This window comes from Eschscholzia californica, unplaced genomic scaffold (genome assembly GCF_041429995.1).
Source record: "Eschscholzia californica isolate CP2 unplaced genomic scaffold, dmEscCali1.0.p SCAF_3, whole genome shotgun sequence".
In the NCBI taxonomy this organism is placed as follows: domain Eukaryota; kingdom Viridiplantae; phylum Streptophyta; class Magnoliopsida; order Ranunculales; family Papaveraceae; genus Eschscholzia; species Eschscholzia californica.
In genome coordinates, this window is record NW_028238420.1 from 52,322,082 (window position 1) to 52,344,176 (window position 22,095).

The 22,095-nt window shown below is 36.2% G+C and overlaps 3 protein-coding genes across 9 annotated transcripts; 1 reads left to right on the plus strand and 2 right to left on the minus strand.

Annotated features, from left to right (window-relative positions):
• The first annotated feature begins 141 nt into the window (after positions 1 to 141).
• On the plus strand, positions 142 to 4,196 carry LOC147551689 (putative protein phosphatase 2C 55). Of its 2 annotated transcripts, XM_086669226.1 has the most exons (5): positions 142 to 450; positions 944 to 1,333; positions 2,219 to 2,543; positions 2,825 to 2,974; positions 3,838 to 4,196. In XM_086669226.1, exons 2-5 carry the CDS (start codon positions 963 to 965, stop codon positions 4,147 to 4,149), a joined length of 1,158 nt encoding a protein of 385 aa, XP_086525352.1. In that variant the 5' UTR covers positions 142 to 450; positions 944 to 962; the 3' UTR covers positions 4,150 to 4,196. The 2 variants fall into 2 exon arrangements, with proteins under 2 accessions (XP_086525352.1, XP_086525351.1); XM_086669225.1 differs by lacking the exon at positions 142 to 450 and having other exon boundaries at positions 536 to 1,333.
• A 111-nt stretch (positions 4,197 to 4,307) lies between these two features.
• LOC147551690 (RmlC-like cupins superfamily protein) lies at positions 4,308 to 6,955 on the minus strand. The gene is made up of 5 exons (XM_086669224.1): positions 6,532 to 6,955; positions 6,253 to 6,431; positions 6,099 to 6,179; positions 5,669 to 5,989; positions 4,308 to 5,596 (listed from the first exon to the last, which is right to left on the minus strand). Exons 1-5 carry the CDS (start codon positions 6,839 to 6,841, stop codon positions 4,475 to 4,477), a joined length of 2,013 nt encoding a protein of 670 aa, XP_086525350.1. The 5' UTR covers positions 6,842 to 6,955; the 3' UTR covers positions 4,308 to 4,474.
• A 4,190-nt stretch (positions 6,956 to 11,145) lies between these two features.
• On the minus strand, positions 11,146 to 17,480 carry GBF1 (G-box binding factor 1). 6 transcript variants are annotated; one of them, XM_086666863.1, is made up of 13 exons: positions 17,356 to 17,476; positions 16,621 to 16,796; positions 15,243 to 15,349; positions 15,118 to 15,168; positions 14,761 to 14,859; positions 14,561 to 14,647; positions 14,209 to 14,384; positions 14,008 to 14,065; positions 13,531 to 13,579; positions 13,207 to 13,451; positions 12,594 to 12,671; positions 11,681 to 11,806; positions 11,146 to 11,546 (listed from the first exon to the last, which is right to left on the minus strand). In XM_086666863.1, the coding sequence occupies exons 3-13, from the start codon at positions 15,300 to 15,302 to the stop codon at positions 11,364 to 11,366; spliced, it is 1,212 nt and encodes a 403-aa protein (XP_086522989.1). In that variant the 5' UTR covers positions 15,303 to 15,349; positions 16,621 to 16,796; positions 17,356 to 17,476; the 3' UTR covers positions 11,146 to 11,363. The 6 variants fall into 6 exon arrangements, with proteins under 6 accessions (XP_086522989.1, XP_086522987.1, XP_086522985.1 ...); XM_086666861.1 differs by lacking the exon at positions 17,356 to 17,476 and adding an exon at positions 16,206 to 16,286 and having other exon boundaries at positions 16,621 to 16,778; XM_086666859.1 differs by lacking the exon at positions 17,356 to 17,476 and adding an exon at positions 16,206 to 16,495 and having other exon boundaries at positions 16,621 to 16,670.
• Between the last annotated feature and the right edge of the window lie 4,615 nt (positions 17,481 to 22,095).

A 22,095-nucleotide genomic window follows, 5' to 3' on the forward strand; every position in this document is an offset into this window, starting at 1 on the left:
AAACGACCAATCATATGGAATTTTGGTAGCTACTTACTACAACAGCTAACCCCATCCATAATGGGTCTGATCCAAAGGTTCAAACTTCTTCGTTGTGTTTTATTTAAGTATGAAAAGGTCAAAATCGAGCGAAATTTGTAGCCGCAACCGAACAACCGAACCGGACTATGAGCGGATTAGTTCGGATCTCAACTCTTTGAATGGGACTATGGATAAGCTCAAAAGGTCAGTTATCCAACTAATATTCACCCCTGGCCCCTGGCTTTTAGGCTTTCCTCATTCGTTCTATCTGAGAGTGAAGCTCGCGGGAACTTTCAAGTTTCCACTATTTTATTAAGTAAAAGAAAAACTAGAGAGATGTGCGTTTTGTGATCCAATCGGATGGTCGAGCTGCTGTCTCTCTAACTCGTTAGGGTTTCAACCAGATTAATATCTCTCATATCTCATCAGGTGCGCACATTTAGCTTACTGTCTTCTGATTTCAAATTTTGCTCTTCAATTACCATTTCTATTGTTCTTTCTTACTCTCTATAAGATGTTCATTAATTAGGGTTTATTGAGTCATTTTGTTGTTTTACCCTTTTCCTTGTACCTAGAACTGAATTAGGAACTTGATTGTTTTAGTTCATGAGATTGTCAAGATGCCATCATATCTTTCCCAGCTCAATCTTGCTTTCAAGTCTGGATCCAACGACCTAGGTTTAGGGCAACGAGGTGGTAAATTGTTATTGGGTAGGTATAGTCTGTGTCTCTCTCAAATGATTGCAAACCTTGGGGACGTGCATTCATTTTTATGGCCTAATCCAGTTTTGGGTGCAAATTTGGATTGTAAACTTCTTAATGAGAGGAAGAACTACTCGTCTGTTGTGGAAGCACAAACCCATCTAAACGACTATCATGTTGATCACTTGCATTCTAACGCTACCCAATTTTTTGTTGGTAGACAATTGAAGCAGGTATCCATGGAGGCTACTGGTTCAAAAGCTGTCTTGGGTGATTATTGTTTAGATAGGTTTACTTTGAGAAATGGCCCTCTCTCAAACTGTACGAAGCAGACCCGTCTTTCTTACAACAACAGAAGTCTTGCTAGTAGTAATAGAGCAAGCATGAGCTTGAGGAACCGAAGAACGTCTAATGATCATTTGGTTTATGGGTATTTCTTGTTCGATGCAATGAGAAGGAGTTGCAACTACAACCCATTCACGGGGCTAGGGTGGAAGGAATTCCATAGTTCGTCTACGACATGTAACTCCGTTGGAGCTTCTCCTGATGCGATCCTTCATAGCTCGGGATGTGAGGAAAAGGTTGCCGATTCTGCAATTTCAAATGAGCAGTATGTTTCTGTCTTTTGTCTTTTGGTGTTCTTTTTGTGTTCTTTTAGTTGCTTGCTGGAGTATGATAGTTAGAATCATGAATGTTAAGTTATTTAAAGATGCATGTGTTAATATAATGTATTGCCATTTTTGGAAGCTTGTTTTACTGGCTTTTATTATGGCAAAGTTCTTCAATAAGAGTTCACTTTTCTTCGTAAAATTCTACAGTATCACTATGTCCCCAAAATAACTGCATTTGGAAGATAAGATCACTCTTATGTTTGTTATATCTTTCAAGATGGATATCATGTTGCACATTCCCTTTTAGCCTAACAAATGTACCCCTTCAGCCTAACGTATGTCCCCCTCCTCTGAAATTCCAAGAGGTTGTGGGCGATTCATGAGGAATGCAGTTTACCCTCGTAAATTATCCCATGTTATAGGCGTAAATAAAGTACTAATTAGTACTTTGATGACCTTTTTAGGGTTAGTTTCATGGACTATCTAGGTTGTTCTCGAGGCCATATAGTGTTGTTTCATGGCAGTTATGTGGTTATTATATCCTTATGATCTATCAGTGTCTGTAATCATGATTTTAATGACATGATGTAATGTATCCTTAAAAACAGATAGATGTCATGTCCCCAAGTTAACTGTTCGAATTTTAAGCTGGTACTCGTGTTTGAATTAAGTAGGTATAAATAATATTTTCAATGTGTCCCTAAGATGATCTACAAAATGGTTCTCTGTTGCCCTCACTCGCGGGAATGACTAGTGTACCATTTTTCTCTGCAAGATTACATGAAAGAAAGTTGGGCTGGGATATGTAGAAGATTAATTTATCCTTTATGGTTCAATAGTTAGCAATCGTTGATACTAACTTATTTTGATATTGTTGACTACAGGAAGACTTCGGGCAATAGATCTCTTAAGTTGCTTTCAGGATCATGCTACTTACCACATCCTGATAAGGAAGCAACTGGTGGCGAGGATGCCCATTTTATCTGCACAGATGAGCAAGCTATAGGTGTTGCAGATGGTGTTGGAGGCTGGGCAGAGGTGGGTATTGATGCAGGATTATTTGCCAGAGAACTAATGTCCCATTCAGTGGCTGCTATTTCGAGTGAGCCTAAAGGGTCCATAGACCCAGCAAGGGTTTTAGAGAAAGCTCATTCAAGCACCAAAGCCAAGGGATCGTCAACGGCGTGCATCATAGCTTTGACAGATCAGGTTCGATATTACTTAATGTTATTTTTCTAACTTTAATCCACAGCGAGGAGACTTTGCTACTTTATGTTACTGTCAAGACTAGTTCCTCGTACAACATTTTTGCTTTTTCAATGTCCCAGTTCTTTCTCAATTAACTCATTCATTTCCTCCGGAAACTGGAAATTTAATTTTTCCTCTTCCTTTAGAGTTGATCCTAAGCACAAGTTCTGTTCTGGAACTACTTGCCTGGTTCTTAGAACTATTTTCTGGTGTTTGATTTTTTGAGGTGTACATCAATGCAGGTTGTCCATGCGATTAATCTTGGTGATAGTGGATTTAGAGTTGTAAGAGATGGAAGTACGATCTTCAGCTCCCCGCAGCAGCAGCATGGTTTCAATTTCCCTTATCAACTAGAGAGTGGAAATTCCAGTGATTTGCCGAGCTCTGGACAGGTAATGGACGTCTATTTTGTCCCCTTCAATGATCTGTTGTTTCCTTTCGTACACTCTTTAGCTTAGCCACCCAATAATGTGGTGGACAAAAAACGTCAACTTGGAATTCAGCTGGATCTGCCAATGACTGCGCAAGCTAATTAGGAATTGGTTAATCTGAAGCTTGATCAACAATTGATTGTGCTTCTGTGCTTGACTCTGCTTACTCCCGACGAGTGTAACATAAAAACATCGGAAAGAATGTAAAACTACATGCCATGTTTGGAGCACGGGAAACACGGGAAATGAATACAATTTTCAGGGAAAGCAGTGATTAGGATAATCACAGTATTACTCTACTTTCTGACTTATAGGATTGATAGAGATTAATATTAGTAGATTATTTTATGGCCGATTAGGTAGAAAAGAGAATGACAATCCTATCCACACCCTGGGTTTGGGGATTCCCTGTCAAAGAGTTTGCTGGTAATGCAGTTCATTCTTGCGTGCCGAACACCATTTAGTGTAATTCTTGACATTCACATTCCATTCTCTCGTTCTGGGCATGAACTACATAAGTACATAGTTAGGCGCCCTGATGCACGAATCAACTGTATCGGCGGAGAAAAACTTCTAATTAGTAAAGGACTTACCCAAGAACAACTAGGAACTCAGCTATGGCTCCGTGAATGATCGACTCTGCTGACTCCTAAGCCAGAGCTGAGTCGTTAAAGCGAGCATACTATAGTAGATGATAGATCAAAATAAGGCTGGATCTCTTCGAAGGGAATCCTGTTTCCTCATGTATACACATTGAGTTGCATTTTCTGTTATAAGATATAAAAATTTCAGGTATTTACTATTTGAACTGATAAAAATTTCAGGTATTTAACATAGCTGTAGCTCCAGGGGATGTGATAGTTGCTGGAACAGACGGGTTGTTTGATAATTTGTTCAACAATGAAATCACAGAAGTGGTTGTGAATTCAATTAGGGCAGGGTTAGAAACTCAGGTAATAGCTCAGAAGATAGCAGCACTGGCAAGAGAAAGAGCACTAGACCAGAAGAGGCAAACACCATTCTCAACTGCCGCTCAGGAAGCTGGATTTCAATACTATGGTGGAAAACTTGATGACATTACTGTTGTTGTCTCTCATATCACCACTACCTCAACCTCCTCTATTTCTAATGTATGATTCTTAATTTCTACTCTTTTGAAAATCAATTCTGTGTTTGTTGTTTCTTCATTCAAAAGTGTCTTATCTTCTCTGCTAAATTGAGGAGAGATCAGAAGGAAAAATCAACTGAAATTTATTCCACTCTAGTAGAGAAGAAAACCTAAAAGGGAACCGAGTGTATGAAAAGAGGGGAAGCAAGGATTATTCAATTATTTTACTATTTATACAACAAAGGGTATTAAACTCCTGAAGTTGAAGAAACCAAGGAAGAAAAAACACCAGATAGATGAAATGAAAAGAAGAGAGCTAACAGTTTCTCAACATTTTCCTCCTCCTCAATGGGTCATACAATCCTCATTTTCCTCAGGACCCTTCTTGCCTCAACATCACCTTCCCTCTCTTCTTGTCTCCTTTCATCTTCTTCTTCCCTTTCCCTTTCCCTTTCCTCTTCTCTTTCTGCTTCCTCTTCTTCTCTCTCTTCCTCTCTTCTTGCTCTCTCTGCCTCTTCCCTCTCCTCCTCTTCTCTTGCTCTCTCCTCTTCCTCTCTTCTTGCCTCCTCTTGTCTTCTCTCTTCCTCCCTGGCCTTCTCCTCTTGTCTTCTTTCTTCTTCTCTCCTCTCTTCCTCCTCCCTCTCCTCTTCTTCCTCTTGCTTTCTCCTCTCTTCCTCCTCCCTCTCCTCTTCTTCCTTTTGCTTTCTTCTCTCTTCCTCTCTGGCCTTCTCTTCCTCTTGTTTTCTCCTCTCTTCCTCCTCCCTCTCCTGTTCTTCCTCTTGTTTTCTCCTCTCTTCCTCCTCCCTCTCCTGTTCTTCCTTTTGCTTTCTCCTCTCTTCCTCCTCCCTCTCCTCTTCTTCCTTTTGCTTTCTTCTCTCTTCCTCTCTGGCCTTCTCTTCCTCCTCCCTCTCCTCTTCTTCCTTTTGTTTTCTCCTCTCTTCCTCCTCCCTCTTCCTCTCCTCCCTCTCCTTCTCTTTGGCTTCCTCCTCTCGTCGTCTGGCCTCCTCTTCCTCCCTCTCCCTCTTTTCCTCTTCTTCCTTTTCCCTCTGAATTTCCTCCTTCATCTTCTCCTCCTCTTCCTCAGCACATGACACACACTCTAGTATAATGGATTCAGCCTGAGAACTCAACAATGAATCCAATGTTGTGTTAGGAACATTGAATGACATAGCCAAGACATCCGAGTCTATTGTCCGAAAAACGGAGCTCTTTCCTGCTAAGAATTGAGGATGATTTTTCCTTGCATTTGTGCTGAATCCCATGAAAACTAATGAGTCATTGTTATATGACATCTGAGCCATTGGGTGGAATCTTGGAACAGCAAAAACATCACCTTCTTCTGCCTTAAATCTCATGCTCTCGCACTCTGCCTCATTTGTTATGCTGGAACATACCACATTGATCATACCTTGCCCATGTGTTACTATTGCTATCTCACTTGCTCTTGGATTCCAATGAGGACCCATTATTGATCCCTTCATCACAAACATACAGACAGTTCAGTTCTTAGAGAGAGAGAGAGAGAGCAACAACAAGAAGCAACTTACCTTGGTCAAATTCACCATGAAAACACCAACATCAGAACCTTTAAGTGCATGGTAATCGTTGCTATTGACAGCAACACTCCATCCATTACAATTTGAAAAGTCTGGTTTCTTATTTAGAATATTGAAATTCTTGGTCTTTTTCTTTTTGTTGTTGCTAACTTCATCTGAAAATTCAGAACCACCTGTTCCTATTAGGGCTTCAAAGATACCAGCTTTCCAATCCAGATGATGAGATGATAGTTTGTCTGATTTGGATGTCATGTGTACAATTGCTTTAGGCCTTGTTGCTCTTGTAATCTCATCTATAACTTCTTCTGAAACCTTTTAATTACACCACCATTGCATATCAGTTACTTAATCTAGAGAGAGAGAGAGAGAGAGAGAGAGAGAATATGTCACCAATCACTAAACTAATCAAAACCCATTTTACCTGAAAAGCTACTTGATTAACTTTCTTATCAAATCCAAGAACTAGATCAGTTAGAGTTGAGTATGCCCCTATAGACAGATCCTGCAATCACCAGACACCATTGATCACTCAAAAAACTGTGTAAAGATGATAGAGAGAGAGATAGAGAGAATACCTGAGGATTATCAATGTTTGTATCAGTGAAGATGGCATAAACCCTTAGTTTCTCTCTTGAAGATTCCAAGCTGCTTCTAATGTAAAAGACAGACCCTGAAGGAATTCTACCTATATCACCTCTCTCTAAATTCATCTTATTCTTCTTTTCTTCATCAATCCAACTCAAGCTCCCAACCCCTGTACTCAAAATCACCATTTCAGAGATTGATAGAGAGAGAGAAATTAAACCCAGAAGACATTTTGGGTAATTTAAATAAATTCATGAAAATTAAAAGACCTGTATGAACATAAAAGACCATATCAGAATGGAGAAGAACTGGAAGAAAGAGTGAATTGGGTTCCAAGGTGATGAACTGAAGATGGTAATTTCTTTTAAACCCATCACTAATTTGAAGAGATGAGATCTGTCCTGAGTCAGTTACAGTCACTGTTTCTCTCTCATCTTTCTTAATCAGCAATCCCTTGGTGGAAGATGATGAAGTAGTAAAAGAGGATACATCCTTGAATTTCAAAGCTTTGATGATTTCAAAATTTATTAGAAAGAGAAGAAGAGTAGAGAATACTATCAAAATTAAAGCTTTCTTCATCTTTTTCACTTGGCATGCAATTAAATTCTGTGTTAATCTTCTGGTATATGATAATGAAGAAGTAAGCTATAAAAGAGAAGGTGAAGGAACGCGTGTCCTCTCCCAGTACACGTTGGAGCTCGAATACTCCACCTGTCTACTGATGAATCATCCCGGTCAAGAAAGTATACTCACCCGTCCACGTGGGACTCTCACTTGAACTGCATGTGAAAGAAACTCTTGTTTCTCTTTCAATAAGTCTAGACAGCCCGTATTAGCGGACTGCCCAGTGAACCGTGTAGCTGAGTTGGACTAAAAACAAAATCACTTTTAGTAGGCAGTTTTCAAACATTTTAGTGAGCAGTTTTCAAACGATTCATGGGCAGTATTGCCATGTGATGGGACTATGGGAGAGAGAAAACTACTCCTCACATTTGAACAAACCTGCTCTTTCTTTCGTGGCCGTTAATCTTTAAGACTATTAATCTCACGGTTTGATTTTTCAAGGGTTGAGATTGAATGTCTCAATTAAAGATCAATTTATTTATTTTTCAAATCGATTACGATCTACGTGTCGTTATAATGAAAGAGGCCTAAAGCCCAACGACATGAAAGAGGCTTAAACTCCGACATACTTATTACTTATACGTTTAATAATCTAAGTTCAATAATAATGGATTCCACCTCCCACGAAAAACAAACCTAGGACCTCCAGGTTTTTGGAGTTTATGTGAACACTTCAAACCACTTGAACACCAAGTGTTGACATTAAAGCATCAATTAACAATATAGTTCCTGCATTCAACTAACAATGTATGAATAAAAACATCAATTGACATTAATTTTCAACTCAAACCATGACAACATTCAACTAACAATGTATGAATGAAAAAAAGGCAATGCCTCCTCAACTTATGTTTAATATAACGTCACAATTGACGCCGTTAGGTTGTTGCCGGCCGACGACCATAACAAAAAAAAACTTTCTTCATCTTCCTTCTTCTTCTTCCCTCTCCAGGGAAAGGCACATAATCGTCGGTCGTTGATCTCTGACGGACGACTTTAATTTTTTTCTTTCTTATTATTCTTCTTCCTCCTTCGCTCTTCTTTTTTTCTTTCTTTATCTTTTCTGTCGACTCTTTCTAAAACGTCCATGTCCGGAGATCACCGGTCCACGATTATTTGCCGGAAGAAAAAGAAGAAAAAAAAAAGTGGGCGAATGACACCCTCATATTGGACATTTTCTTTGAACACACTGAGTCAACTTTTTTTCACTAAGTCTTTACTGGAAAATACATTATCTTTAATAAATTTGGATATTATTTATAAAATTTGCCTTCAATTAATTGATCTTTAATTGAGACTTTCAATATCAACCCTTGAAAAATCATAGGGTGAGATTAAAAGTCTTAAGGATTAACGGCCAGGAAAGGAAGAGCCGGTCTGTTCAATCGTGAGGAATACTTTTCTCTCTCCCTCACATGGCAATACTGCCCATCAATAGTTTGTATACCGCCTAGTAATAGTTTGATTACTGCCCATTAAAAGTAGTTTGTTTTTAGTCCAACTCAGCTACACGGTTCAATGGGCAGTCCCCAAATACGGGTTGTCTAGACTTATTGTTTCTCTTTCCTCTCGAGTCTCACATGTCCAGTCACGTGGAGAGAGAAACTCTTGTTTCTCTCACATGCGGTCCAAGTGGGAGTCTCAAGAGACGGATTGTGTAGCCTTGTTGGTTACATAATGGGTTCAAGGTTTAGTGAATATATGTTTTTGAGTCGTGCAAATACGTAAATGTATCACCGATATGTTGTGTGTTTAATGAATGTGTAAGAATAAGTTTATTTTGTAGTGCAACAAAATATAGAGTTATTTAATTTTTGTTTAACAGAACAAGATAACGATGTCATGCAAAAAATAATTTATTTGGGTGACCCAAGAAAATGGTGTATGCAAAAAATGATTCGTTTGATGCATTACGAAATTTATATTGTTGTTGGGCTTTTGGCCTATTTTGTGTTAATATTATACTTATTGTGTTATTCAGGTCCATATTTTAGACCTTCCCAAAAATTGCGATTTTTAAATAGGGTTATTTTCCTAATAGCCCCCCAACTTTGTGACCGATTTCTTGCCTAACTTCCTACTTTATCAAAAATATCCAGATGACCCCCTTTTTTAGATTCCGTTATAACACCGTTAACTAGTCATCATCTCTCTCTCCTCCATCTCATCTCCCCTCTCTGCACCTCATCTTCTCGCCACCTCATCATCTTCACCGGCGAAGATGATGAAAAAAAAATTATTTTCTCTCTCCTCTCTATCTCTGAGAAAAAAAATTTAATGTTTGAAGGTCGCTTGCCGCCGACCTTCGCCGGTGAAGATGATGAGGTGGCAGAGAGATGATGACTAATTAACGGTGTTATAACGCAATCTGGAAAAAGGGGTCATCTGAGTATTTTTGATAAAGTATGAGGCTAGGCAGGAAACCAGTCACAAAATTGGGGGCTATTAGGGAAATAACTCTTTTAAATAAGAGTGTTGTGAATGAGAAATAACTTTTTAAATGTTATTACTATTATGTGGTCCAGTCTATTTTGCCAAATTGTCGGCTAGTTTTGGCCTTTCTTAGAAGAATGTGGGAAAATTTAATGCTATGAATTTTTTTTTTTTTTGTTAAGAATAATGCTATGAAATTTATCAATTACATTCTTAATTTTTCTAAAGTGTGCCAAGGACTGACACTGGAACTGGATTGTCTTTCTTGCATGGTGAAGATGGTTTATCAGTGTGAGGTTGTCACTTTCTACATGAATGTGCTAGTATAATTACGTTTGGGTGGCTATTGAATGCTACTTAGGGTAGCTTTAGCTTCACTTTCTTCAGTATTTCAGGCTCCGGGTGTTGTTCTTTTTACTGCAATAAAATGTGCAAGATGATCATAAATAATACAACTTGTTTTAATCATCCCATTAGCATTAGAAAAGAGACACTCGTATTTAGCTTGACATAAAGTAAATTGGCAGAAACTACAACAATATTTTGAGTATTTTCCGTGGTTTATTTTGTGCATCTTTAAAGGTAGGGAAATACATCATCTGAGCAATGACTTGTTTTGGTGAGATTATAGTTTATTGTTGAAAGCATCCACCGTATCTGACTTTTCAAATGAACAAAAGTACCGTAGCGTGAAAAGTGATCTAGTTATTATTATATGCATCATATAATTCTTTCCAAGAGGAAAGTAATTCTTTACTTTTTTCTTTTTTTCTTGTTAAGAATTAATTCTTTACTTGATAGATGTGATGTTAGTGGCGAACATATTAAAATAAAACCAAATATTTTTAGCAAAGGAAAATGAAGTAACGTGTGCTTCAATATCTCGGGTAATTGCACGATGGACAGTCCAAGACATTACAAATGTATTTTCTAATACGTTGTCCCACTGGGAGACTGTCACGTAAATTTTTCCATATGAAATTTCATTGTGTTTCATTATGTTGATTAGGGTTATGCACATTGGCCATCTGATGGTACACAGAGGTTACTAGAATTTAACGGATTTTGTTAGTTCATACTAGTACCAATTTCAACAAGGTGCGGCTGCATGCACTTGAAAAAATTGTTGTTAGCACCCGGTGGAGGAGATTGAGGTCAATCTCATTTGCCACCAAACATCTATTCGTACCCGAAGGTAGATTGATCCGTCTGAAACCCAAAGCAAGGATTGGGATTCCCTCCCTCTCCCTCTCTATCTAGGGACTCCAACAAAGGAAAAGTGGAGGGTTTTCCATCAGCAGAAAGGATACAGACAAAAAAAATCATGAGAGAGAGAGGAAGGGAGAGAAAGAGAGAGAAAGAAGTGGTGGCCAACAACCAACCATTTCCGGCCATTGGTGGTGGTAGAGGGAAAAGGAGAGGAAGAAGATGAGAAAAAATATTTCACCAAAACAAGATTCTTCTACCCAAATAGTCTGGTTTCCGTGTTCCCGCAGAACACCCACCTTATATTAAGGTGTTTTTCAGGTGCACCACGTGTCGAACTTGTTCTCACAGCCTCTACAGGAAACAATAAGACAAGTACTTCTGTTTTTTTTTGAGATGGGACTTCAAGACATAATATATATATTAGATAGATAGATAGATAAAATACAACTATGTTGTACTTAATATGACAAAATTTTCATTAGATAGTTGACACCCTGACACGATGCAAACAGGATCTTCATCATCCGAGAAAAGGTAAGTTGGAGAGAGAGAGATATAGAGAGAGACCAGTACAACATTGAGAATCAAAATCAAATCCTTTCTATCTCACACCATCAAAAAAGAAACCTACAAAATATCTTATCATTAAATTCAAATGATATCCTATTTTTCTCAGCTAGGTTGATGCTTACAATATTGAACCGAGACTCAAAGAAGGCTCCACGCAAATGTAAAGCATAAATACATGTTCGGTAGTCAACGAAAACAGAAACAAAAGATTAAATATCTAAATTAGTACGTTAACAAAGAAGAAAGATTAAAAAAGGTATGCAGGCTATTTAGAACCTGGCTCGACGTTGTTGGTGTTAAATATACTGCCATTTATATGACTAGAGACGGAGTTATCCCCCCTTGAAGTATCTTGTCCTCTGCCGTCACCATTAATAGACTGCATCGTGTTGTTGTCGCCTTCAAGGGCAGATATTACTTCTGGTCCATATAAATGGCCCAACTCTTCCTGTTTCACAACAAATCAGGTAACTTAGCATCACCCCTTTTTAAGGAAAAAAGAAAAGATGGTTGTTTAGTAGACTTAGAAATATACTAAAGCAATAGACAGATTCTGAAAAAGAAAAGGGATTATGGTGAAACCATTAAGGATTTATTTTCAGTTGCAAGTTTCTCGCATTCCTCGGATAACCTCTTCAGCTCTTTATTGAGATTGTGATTTTCATTCCCCAGTTTCTCAACCTTAGTTTGCAGCTCTTCACATTCTGCCTGGTAAATATATACAAAAAAAAAGGAAGTGAAGTGATATATTAGGTATTCATAAGTTGCAGAATCCATAACAGATTAATATGTTTCAATAGAACTTTTCAGGTTCTCCTACACTGAAGAACGACGCTTTCCTTTAATCTGTTCTTGTTTCACACAACTCAAGAAGGATATGAATTTTCAGACTCCGAATTTTGTTAGAACTTAAAAGTCGTGTTCTTCCTTATATACATTCAGAATTCATGTTCGAAGAAAAACTAAGCACTCTCCACAACCCGTGCAAATACAAGATGCATCTCATGTTTGTATTAACTATTAACCCTACTACTCTTGAGATAGAAGTGATGTGAAATAAGCTTATCTAGCACAGATTATCGGAGAATGAAAAGATTCGCCAGTTGCACTACATATACTAAGAATGTTTTCCAGATTTTCACATTACCAACCCCATGTTACGAAGCCTTATTCCTCTTTCAGTACCTTCTGTGTAATTCTTGGTTTGCAGATGCTAGACTCAAACAAAAAACAGAGTCTTGGCTTAAAAGTGACTTGATATTGTCGAAGTCATAATAAGACCTTTGATTGATCAAGGAAAGGTACATTTTGGGTATGCCCATAAACTATGTACTATGTAGAGAGTAGACCAAACTGCTTTCCCAGATCTTCCTAATATTGCTATCCGGAGGATCTTTATTAAGAAGATGAGGACTGATAAAGGATCAAAGAAGATAGAGAGATGACGTAACAGCAAAGTTGTCTGCAATAACATATTTACACAATATCTGCATACCTGTTTGCGCAATCTTGATCTCCTGGCTGACTCTCGGTTGGATTGCTTCCTTTTCTGCCTTTTTAGTTCACGCTCATCCTGATAAAGAATTAAAATCAACATCTTTGTCCCAAAATATATAAACGAATAATAGGATCTGCTATTTTTGGGATCTTTTTCAGTAATCAGTGTATCTTTACGGTATCCTCGATGGAACAACAAAACCTAAATACAGCTTCTCTTAATTAATAACCTAACCTTGAATCAAAAAACGCAAGGAATTAAATTTTAAAATATTTCAGTCGATATGATCAAAGTATTTCCATTTCCATGCCTACCGAAATTTCCATCCAAAACCAAAATTTAACTAAGTTTCTCTTAACAATGCCTTGTCAAGGAATTAAATTTTGAAATATTTCAGTCGAAATGATAAAAAATATTTCCATGCCCTACTGAAATTTCCATCCAAACCAAATTTTAACTAAGTTCCTCTTAACAATGCCTTGTCAAGGAAATATATTTCAAAAGATTTCCATTTCCATGTGTACCGAAATTTCATTCCTTGATTCAATAAAAAAGAGTGTGATATTGTGATATAACAAGCGACTTGAGAGATAAATTCTAAACTGCATACCCATAGATGTTCAGATGCGACTCCTTCTCGCCCAACAATTTTGGCTGGGCCAGCAGCTGATGAGACACCTGGGGCATTTGGTCTTGTCCTCATAGGTACAGTTCCAACAGATGTATTCCACAAGTCCATCCCTATGTTCAAATTGGTTCCAGGCATAGCGCCTACTGGCTGCCCTGGGACTAAAGCTGGAGGGTTTCCAACAGCTGAACTAGTGTATTCAGCAGTGTCGTTTTGTGCATTTGCTCCTGAGAAATTATTAAATGTTAAAACGATTTACTAAGTTGAAAGTATTTAAACCATGTCTTCTAGAAATGAAAACAGTACCATCTGCAAGCATCTGGTTAAAGCTTTTCTTCTTTGTAGTAGAAAACTCCTGGAGAAAAAAAATGGCGATATTAATAAATCAGATTATGCACTTCATTTGTATCGCTATTAGGTGTTCTCTTATTGTGTCTTACAAGAAGGTATCCAACTAGATCTTATATAGTGGCAGAGGACACAGTTTAACCAAAGGGGGCAACTGGAAGAAATAGGTTATTCTACTGCTTCTGGTACCTCTCTCAAGCAAATTACAGTTGCTCGTGGATGGAGGTAAATACATATACAGATATACTACCCATTAAGGCTGAGTTCTCTGGTCCACTCGGGAGTAACTCAGCAGATCCCGACTTGCCCTATATCAAGCTCGACTCTCAGCTTGTTAGCTCCAAACTAGTTAGCCAGGCCAAGTTTCTAAGTCCATCTTTGGTTTGATTAGCTCTATAACTACCAGCAGTAAAAAGACATAAGGCATAAACATACTCGTTGATTGGTGTTCTCATCACTTGAATCAGATCCATCGTCACTTCCACTTTCAGCACTGTTTGCAAATAGTTATACAAGTACCGAAAAGGTCAAAAATAATAAACAGCTGAAATGAAATATCTAGAAAGTTAACTCAGCAGAGGGTTACTAAGTGTATATCAGCTGGAAGTTGTGAAAAGAAAATTGACCGGACACCACCTTTGTGAGGCACCATCGTTTCCGGAACCAGAAGTCGCCTTCGTGCTTTCTCCAGATTTTCCAACAGCTGCATTCATATTTCCTGAATTTCCCTTGGATTTCTTCGTTGAAGACCGTTCCTTCCCATCAGAAGCCTTTTCTTCTGTCTCTCTAGTTGTAGGTGCTGCCTCCTGCGCCTGTAGACAAAATGGTTAAGTACGATAACTTACAAGGGGATCATGTGGTTCACTCCTTCTATTATCTCTCAACCCTATCAAAGTAGTTCAACTTCAAAGAACAAATGGCATGATGAACCAAAATAAAAAAGAATATTGATCAAAATGCAAAATAACCAGCAGGATAGGATGATTACCACAGGCATGCCAGGATGAGGATATAGTCCCCCATGAGGATATAAAGCAGGGTATGGAACCGGAGTTCCATATGGTGGCATCATATGCTGCAAAGATCACCAAAGGAGAGCAAATATGAACTTCCAGAAAATGTCCTAGAACCATATACAATCATTAATATGAACAAAACAAAAATCTGCTTTTCGCTAACGATAATCACCTGTCCTCCCCACATGTAGGGCCCGTAAGGGTGAGGAGTGGAAGGAGCAACACCAGAAGGGAAAAATGGAGGTGGAGCGGCCGCAGCGCCATAGTATGCCTATTGAATGATCAAAGTGATAAGCGGGTATAATCCTTATGTTACTTTACTGTTACGCAAAGAGGAACAATTGAAGACATTTCCATATAAAAGGGATATTTCTTACAACGTTTTAATTTCTTTCTATTAAAATTGGCTAATTGGGTGTCCTTGTGTTTGTTTTCCGTTCCCCTTTGGTAAAATATTTTATCATTATATAATTCTTTCTCTTGTTCCAAAAAAAAATCTCTACATTACAGAGAAGGAACAACTACTAACCTGCATATGAGCTGACCAGTCACCATATGGAGGCGTCGCGGGTGTTGGTTCCTGAAACAGTAAGCATGGTGAACAGGGCGGAACATACACCCACAAACGAACGTAGAGAAGAAGAAAAAAAAAACCTGATTTGAAGCAGTCTCAGTTGAAGGCTTTGCTTGTGCATTCTGTTCCCCAGATCCCATTTCTTAAAGAGAAACTTAACTCCTCAATACTGCTCAGGGGGTTCAATCTGTGATCACATCAGTGTCAAACCACCCATTTTATGATAACTAATGAGCCCTAGAAGAGAAGTGCCTTAATCCCACAATAATTCGAAGCAGGGAATCATTGAGGCAATATCTAGAGTCGGTTCATGCATAGTACAGTTTTCTGCTTTCTTAAGCATCTAGATCCCGTCGGTGCATAGGCTATTCAAGGAGCAAAAATAGCTCGGTTCTATCTTTAGAGAAATCAAATATAATATGTACTTGAAATAAGTGGAGGAATTGGAAAGGGTGGCACCTTTTACATTCAGATGGAGACATTAGTTAGTGACAAACAAAAAACCCTAATTGTTGCAACTCAAGAAACTGTTTTTTTGTATATGATAGACAAACAGCTTGATATGTCTATCAAAACCCTACTACAAACAAATCAATCCTTTTAACGACTTGTATAGATCTAGGGTTTAGAAGAACAACCCATCTATCCCCCAAATCATCCTTATGTGTATCATGAATTTGAATTCGGAACTTGCTTAGAGTTCACATATTTAAAAGTTATGCATCTCAAAATTCTCAAAGTTGTATTCTTCTTTGATTTTAAGTTGATTCATAATTTCCGACAGTAACTGATAATAGAAAGTTAGGTTAATAAACCAAATCCTTAACAGATTTTTCAATTAGAGGATAAAATTTTCAACCTCGATTCTTGTTAATCAAACAAATAATAATATTATTATTTAAATCAAAACATCAAATTAGGGCAAGAGGTTGAATTCATAAGAAGGATCAAACAAATTCAAACTAACAAAACACAAATCTGAGATATAATAAAGAAGCTATAACAACAACAAGCAGAAGATTTCTAGAGAGAGAAAGACGGACCTGTTTTCATGGCGTTTAAACGACAGAGGGAGAGAGTGAGTGAGGTGGAGGTCCAGGTAGGAGAAGTTTTGGACAACTCAACTAAGAAAATTGAATTAACGGTTCAGATAAAACCTAGTAGCTTAAAATCAACGTCTACTACAGATTTTCTCTCTCTAGTTTCTCCTCCGTTTTCTACTGTCTCTACGTGTCTGGTCTTCTCCACGTTGCTTTATCTATTCCACCCTCCCTCTCTCTCTCTAAAATTAGGGTTAGGAGAGGAATGAGAAGATGACCGCCGGGTTTAAAACCTAGATGACAGACCCAATTGATACTTAACACGTGTACTTCCTTTAATCTTTAGTGGTTGAATGTTTTTAATAGTCCGTGGTATTACAATTTAAAACTCGTATTAGGGTTTTGTTTAGAGTAGTACCTGACAATCCAGCAATACCGCCATGTTTGGTTACATTTTCTTGGGTGGAAACAGTGACAAGTGTTTAGATAACTTAAACTAATATAAAATTATTTCAAAATTTTATATGAAGAATAATCATATGATTGGATGCATCTGGCTTCCAAAATTTGTTGAACAAGAGTGATGGCATTTACCTATTTAGAGAGAGAGAGGATTATGGTTTAAATTTGGACATTGTTAAACAAAGTTATGATATCGGACAAAAGAATTTGAAACTACTATATAACTACCGTTCTGATATGAGATTTGTTGGAATTATTTCTTGTGAAATAACCGAGATTAAATGAATTTTTTACCATAAAAATATGATCAAACAGTACTTTCGCACGTTCCTATTCCGAGTATTTAATAAAATAACTATCGAGAATAAGATAATTGTTTATTAAAGCGGTATGCGAGTTATATTCAGTGTCCTGAGATTTTATAAATATAGACAATGTGTACAAATTTATGGTAGGTTAATGTAAGTTGACACTAAACTTTAGTGAATTGTTTCAGCATTGACCAAATCACCAAATCAAACTTTAGAGGATGTATAATTAAAGCCTTGAATGACGAATCAAAGAAATCAGGAGTAGACTCGACAGTGTCAAATTCATTCATGTCAAGAGAACGCTCAATATCCAGGCAAACAAACTAGCTAAATGGACGCGCAAGAAGAATAAATCTAAGACTTGAAAAATTGTACCTTACCTTTTAGTTTCCATGTATTGTAATGGTACTCTGATTGCTTAATAATATTCCATAGATCAACAAAAAAAAAACTATTGTTCTGTTGTTGCTTGGAGCATTATGGATAAACAAGAACATTTTGATTGATTAGAAGACTATAAAGGTCAAGTTTGATGTAGTTTCGTCAAAATACATGTTGAAAAGAATAAATAAAAGCCCAATTATGTCTCTATCATATTATAATAAGTTATTATTGGCACCCAACAAACATACCAAACTGTGGGGTGTTGAGCTGTAAAGTAGACATGTCTAATTTAATTTTGGCTTAGCGGGTCACATTAATATACCAAACCAATCAAATAGTTAGGCAATACAAATTCTATAGTGGCATGTTCTATATTAATGCGTTGTTATTGTAGCGTGTCTTGCCATGTTAAACTCTATTTATAGGTAATTTAATTTGTGATCCACACGTTAACACCCACTATTACATTTTGTTTCTTAATAAGAATAGGAAACAAATGTATCATAGCAAAAAAGATTTCAACCATACTATCCCATCAATTCATTGGATTGTACTATTTGATGTATATGTGTAACTAACTACAAGCAATACAAGTATATATTTTGAATCAGTTCTTTTATCGATTTTAAAGTCATAAATATTTCATTATACATCAACATAATTTGTCTATCCAAATTTGATTTCTCAATATTTAAAACAGAATTTACTGCTTTTGAAACTTATTATGACAATATCTCCATTGACATTGTCCTACCACAATATATTGTCATGTAGGAGTAATTAATTTTGTATTCTACTAAGATTTATGACCCAATGCTCTAAGCAGTAAACACTTGAAGACCCTTGATCCCGAAGACGGTTGATCTCGAGATTCATAATTTACACTCTTATATCCTTATATATCTCAAATTAAGATGCAATATCATATGCAGGAAATCAAAAAAATAATTCTTTAATTTGACATTGGTTAAGTCCAATTAGAATAATCCTTCAACAAAAAAAAAAAAAAAAGAAGTCCAATTAGAATAAGGAAGGTTAAATTCTTTTGACTCTCAAATGTGATCGACTACTAATTTTGGCCCCATATTATCAAACAGACGATTTGCATCCCCGATAGGCGCTAAGATATATGTAAGATAAATAAAAATATCTAGAGGGAGGAAAAAGACATTGAACAACATTGGTGTTACATGAGGAATTGGTTCCAACGGGGGCAAAAGGGAATAAACCAATATAGGGACCCAAGTTTGTGTATAGGGGCACGGACGTTAACTCCATAGGGACATCAAGTTGGTAATAAGACAACTTATTTGCAAGTCAACCTATAACACTTTGAGATTAGGGGTGTGCAAAAATAGACCGAACCAATCAAACCAAACAGGTCCAGTCGGTTTTCTAACCAAACCAAACAACGAGTGGTTTGGTATGGTTGTAGATTTTCAAAAACCAACTGGTTTGGTTCGGTAAATGGATGTAATTTTTAGGAACCATTAAAACCAAACCGAACCAGTTAAATTCAATTAATATTTATAACTGTATATTTACATATTTTTTCTAAAATATATATATCATATCTCCATAATTTCATACAAATACAACAACACCACTACAATATAATGTTACTAGCTAGTATTATATTAAAACAATTCATGTATCGATAATATTACTAGCTACTACATAATATTTCGGTCGGTGGCCTACACATGTCTTTAATGTTTCAAACGTTTTTCGACGTATTATGTTAGTTTGATTGTTTCTCCAGATTTTTAAAGAGTGTTTCTTGATTTTATAAGTCAGTGTATGAAGAAAGTAACTCGATTCGCCAATTATCATGGAGAACAAATTGTTTTATGGATGGTTTGGTATCCAGTAGTATCCAAACCGCTTATGATGGTTTGGTTAGTAACCGAACCAAACCATGAATGGTTTGGTAATGGTTTGAAAAATCACTAACCAAACCATGAGCGGTTTGGTAACGGATGATACCAAATTACCGGATACCGAACCAACGAACACCCCTATTTGAGATAGGGGTTTTCATTTAATATCTGAACCGACCAAACCAATCCGATCCAAACAGATTTGACCGGTTTGGACACCGATCCAATGGTTATCCGGATTGGTTTGGATACTAAAATATGAAAACCGAGTGGTTTGGTTCGGTCTATGGATTTGTTTGACGGATAACCGAAGAAACCGAACCAAACCATTTATTATTACTTTCTATATATTATATATGTGAGAATATATGATTCAATTGTTTATCATTTTTTTTCTCTTCCTCGAATGTTGATAAACTATGTCGAATTAATCACGTACATGTAGACTTACGGGTTTGTGAGATAATACTATTTTTTACCACGTTCTAAGTATAATTGTAGCTAGTTTTAAAGTTGAAAATAAAGTTTGTTCTTGAAATTATTTTTACCTTTAACCGAACCAAACCATGAACGGATTGGTTCGGATTGAAACTTAGAATAACCGAACCCTTTGGATTCGACTATGGATAGGCTCAAAAAGTCGGTTATCCAACCGATGTTCACCCCTACTTTGAGAAGCTTTAAATGCACCTCCTAATAGTGTTCTGTCGCAAAGGGGATGTACTTCGATCAATATGATGACAGCGCGATCATTTAGTCTGAAGTAAGATAACGAAGATCATTAAGTTCGGTATTTTAGGGATCGTGGTGGGTGTATAGCTAGAAACCAACTACGATCTGCAGTCCAAACGGTTGCTCCGCGACTATGACGACTAAATCCTAGGTTACACACAGAGTATTGACTTAATAAGAAGAATTGACTAAAGGGCAAGTGAGCATGGCTTGAGGCTCCGTAGAAATCCGTCAAAAAATGCACAAGGGTTTAGCAAGGAGTCGACCCTCTTAAAATACACCATCTCAAAACCCAACATCCAGGTTATTGTTGTTACTCATATTCGAGAAAATGGATACAAACACATCCTCTCAAAATAGACACTCTCGCATTTTTTTCAACTTAAAATCAGGTAAGTGGACTTCAGTCGATTTGATATCAAAATCAGCTCAAGTCCACCAATTTCAAAGGGGGCGATAACTATTGAAAACAAATTAAATGAGTGAACTCGGGCTGGATTTTGTTACAAATTTCGGCTCAAGTCTACCGAATTCAACTCTAGAACAGAAGAAAGAAGATGTTGAAGAAGATTAAAAAAAAAACGCGAGAGAGACATAAACATAGAGAGAAGAAGAAAGAATGAGATATATATATATATCTATTATATAAAACAGAAGGGAAAACGATGACTGGGACAAACATCCTTTTTTAATTATGCATATTGTCTAGAAGCCCTTCTCAAAATTTAAAATATAGTCCTTCGTAGAAATAAAGTTACCTATTTAAAAAACAACAATCCTTTCCTTCTTAGAAATAAAACAACTAATTTAAGAAAAAAATAATAACTAATTTAAGAGAAAAGAAATAAATTTCAAGGGTTAAAAAAAGAAATTAAAATCTCTCTCTCTCTCTCAATAAAATAATAACTTAAGAGAAAAGAAACAAAAAAAATAATAACTAATAAAAATCTCTCTCTCAATAAATTTCGTAACATTTGATTGATACAAGTGTCCGTACCCTAGGGCACGAGAAAAAAAAGAAACAAAAAAAATATAATAAAATAACTAACAATCGTAGAAATAAAGTTACCTATTTAAAAAACAATAATCGTTTCCTTCTTAGAAATAAAATAACTAACTTAAGAAAAAAAAAAAAACTTCAAGGGTTAAAAAAAGAAATTAAAATCTCTCTCTTTTAATAAAATAATAATTATTAGAAACAAAAAGAATATAATAACTAATAAAATTCTCTCTCTCTCTCTCAATAAAATGATAACTAATAAATTTTGTAACATAATTTCTTAAAATAACTAATTTAAGAAAAAAAAAGAAACAAAATAAATTTCAAGGGTTAAAGAAAGAAATTAAAATCTCTCTCTCTCAATAAAATAATAACTAATTTAAGAGAAAAGAAACAAAAAAATAATACCAAAAAATAATAACTAACAAAAATCTCTCTCTCTCACTAAAATTTAAAATATAGTCCTTCGTAGAAATAAAGTTACCTATTTAAAATACAATAATCATTTCCTTCGTAGAAATAAAATAACTAATTTAAGAAGAAAAAGAAACAAAATAAATTTCAAGGGTTAAAGAAAGAAATTAAAATCTTCTCTCTCTTAATAAAATAATATTAACTAATTTAAGAGAAAAGAAACAAAAAAAATAATAACTAATAAAAATCTCTCTCTCAATAAAATATAATAATAAATTTCGTAACATTTGATTGATACAAGTTCGTGCCCTAGGGCACGGGATATACCCTAGTATATATATATATATAAAGAGAGAGAGAGAGACGAAAGAGAACGTGGTGGTGGTCATGGGCGACTTTACGAAGAAACTAGCTTGGGCTAGTGCGTAGGTTGATTTTTCAGATTTGTTTATTAGTGATTATAATGATGCAGGGAGATTTTCAGAAGAATTTCTGAAAATCTTATATATCATCAAATAGGTTATTTTAGTAGTTTCCTATTTTTTTTAGTAGAGAATTGTTAATTTTAGTAATTTTATATTTTTAGGAAACCTTCTAGGTTTCAGATTCTAGTATTTTATTTATTTAGAAGTTGTTATTAGTATATGATTAGGTTTAGGAAACTAGTATTTTATTTATTAGAAATTGTTAATTAGAGTCTGTTTAGGTTT

Coding starts and splice junctions, on each gene's coding strand:
- LOC147551689 (XM_086669225.1), top strand. CDS start 642: ATGCCATCATATCTTTCCCAGCTCAATCTTGCTTTCAAGTCTGGATCC. Junction 2,544..2,824: donor TCATAGCTTTGACAGATCAG/GTTCGATATTAC, acceptor ACATCAATGCAG/GTTGTCCATGCGATTAATCT. Junction 2,975..3,837: donor ATTTGCCGAGCTCTGGACAG/GTAATGGACGTC, acceptor TAAAAATTTCAG/GTATTTAACATAGCTGTAGC.
- GBF1 (XM_086666862.1), bottom strand. CDS start 15,302: ATGGGATCTGGGGAACAGAATGCACAAGCAAAGCCTTCAACTGAGACT. Junction 14,385..14,560: donor CTCATCCTGGCATGCCTGTG/GTAATCATCCTA, acceptor TTTTGTCTACAG/GCGCAGGAGGCAGCACCTAC. Junction 11,547..11,680: donor CTGAAAATAAATCCTTAATG/GTTTCACCATAA, acceptor GTTGTGAAACAG/GAAGAGTTGGGCCATTTATA.
- LOC147551690 (XM_086669224.1), bottom strand. CDS start 6,841: ATGAAGAAAGCTTTAATTTTGATAGTATTCTCTACTCTTCTTCTCTTT. Junction 6,432..6,531: donor GGTCTTTTATGTTCATACAG/GTCTTTTAATTT, acceptor TTTTGAGTACAG/GGGTTGGGAGCTTGAGTTGG. Junction 6,180..6,252: donor CAAACATTGATAATCCTCAG/GTATTCTCTCTA, acceptor TGGTGATTGCAG/GATCTGTCTATAGGGGCATA.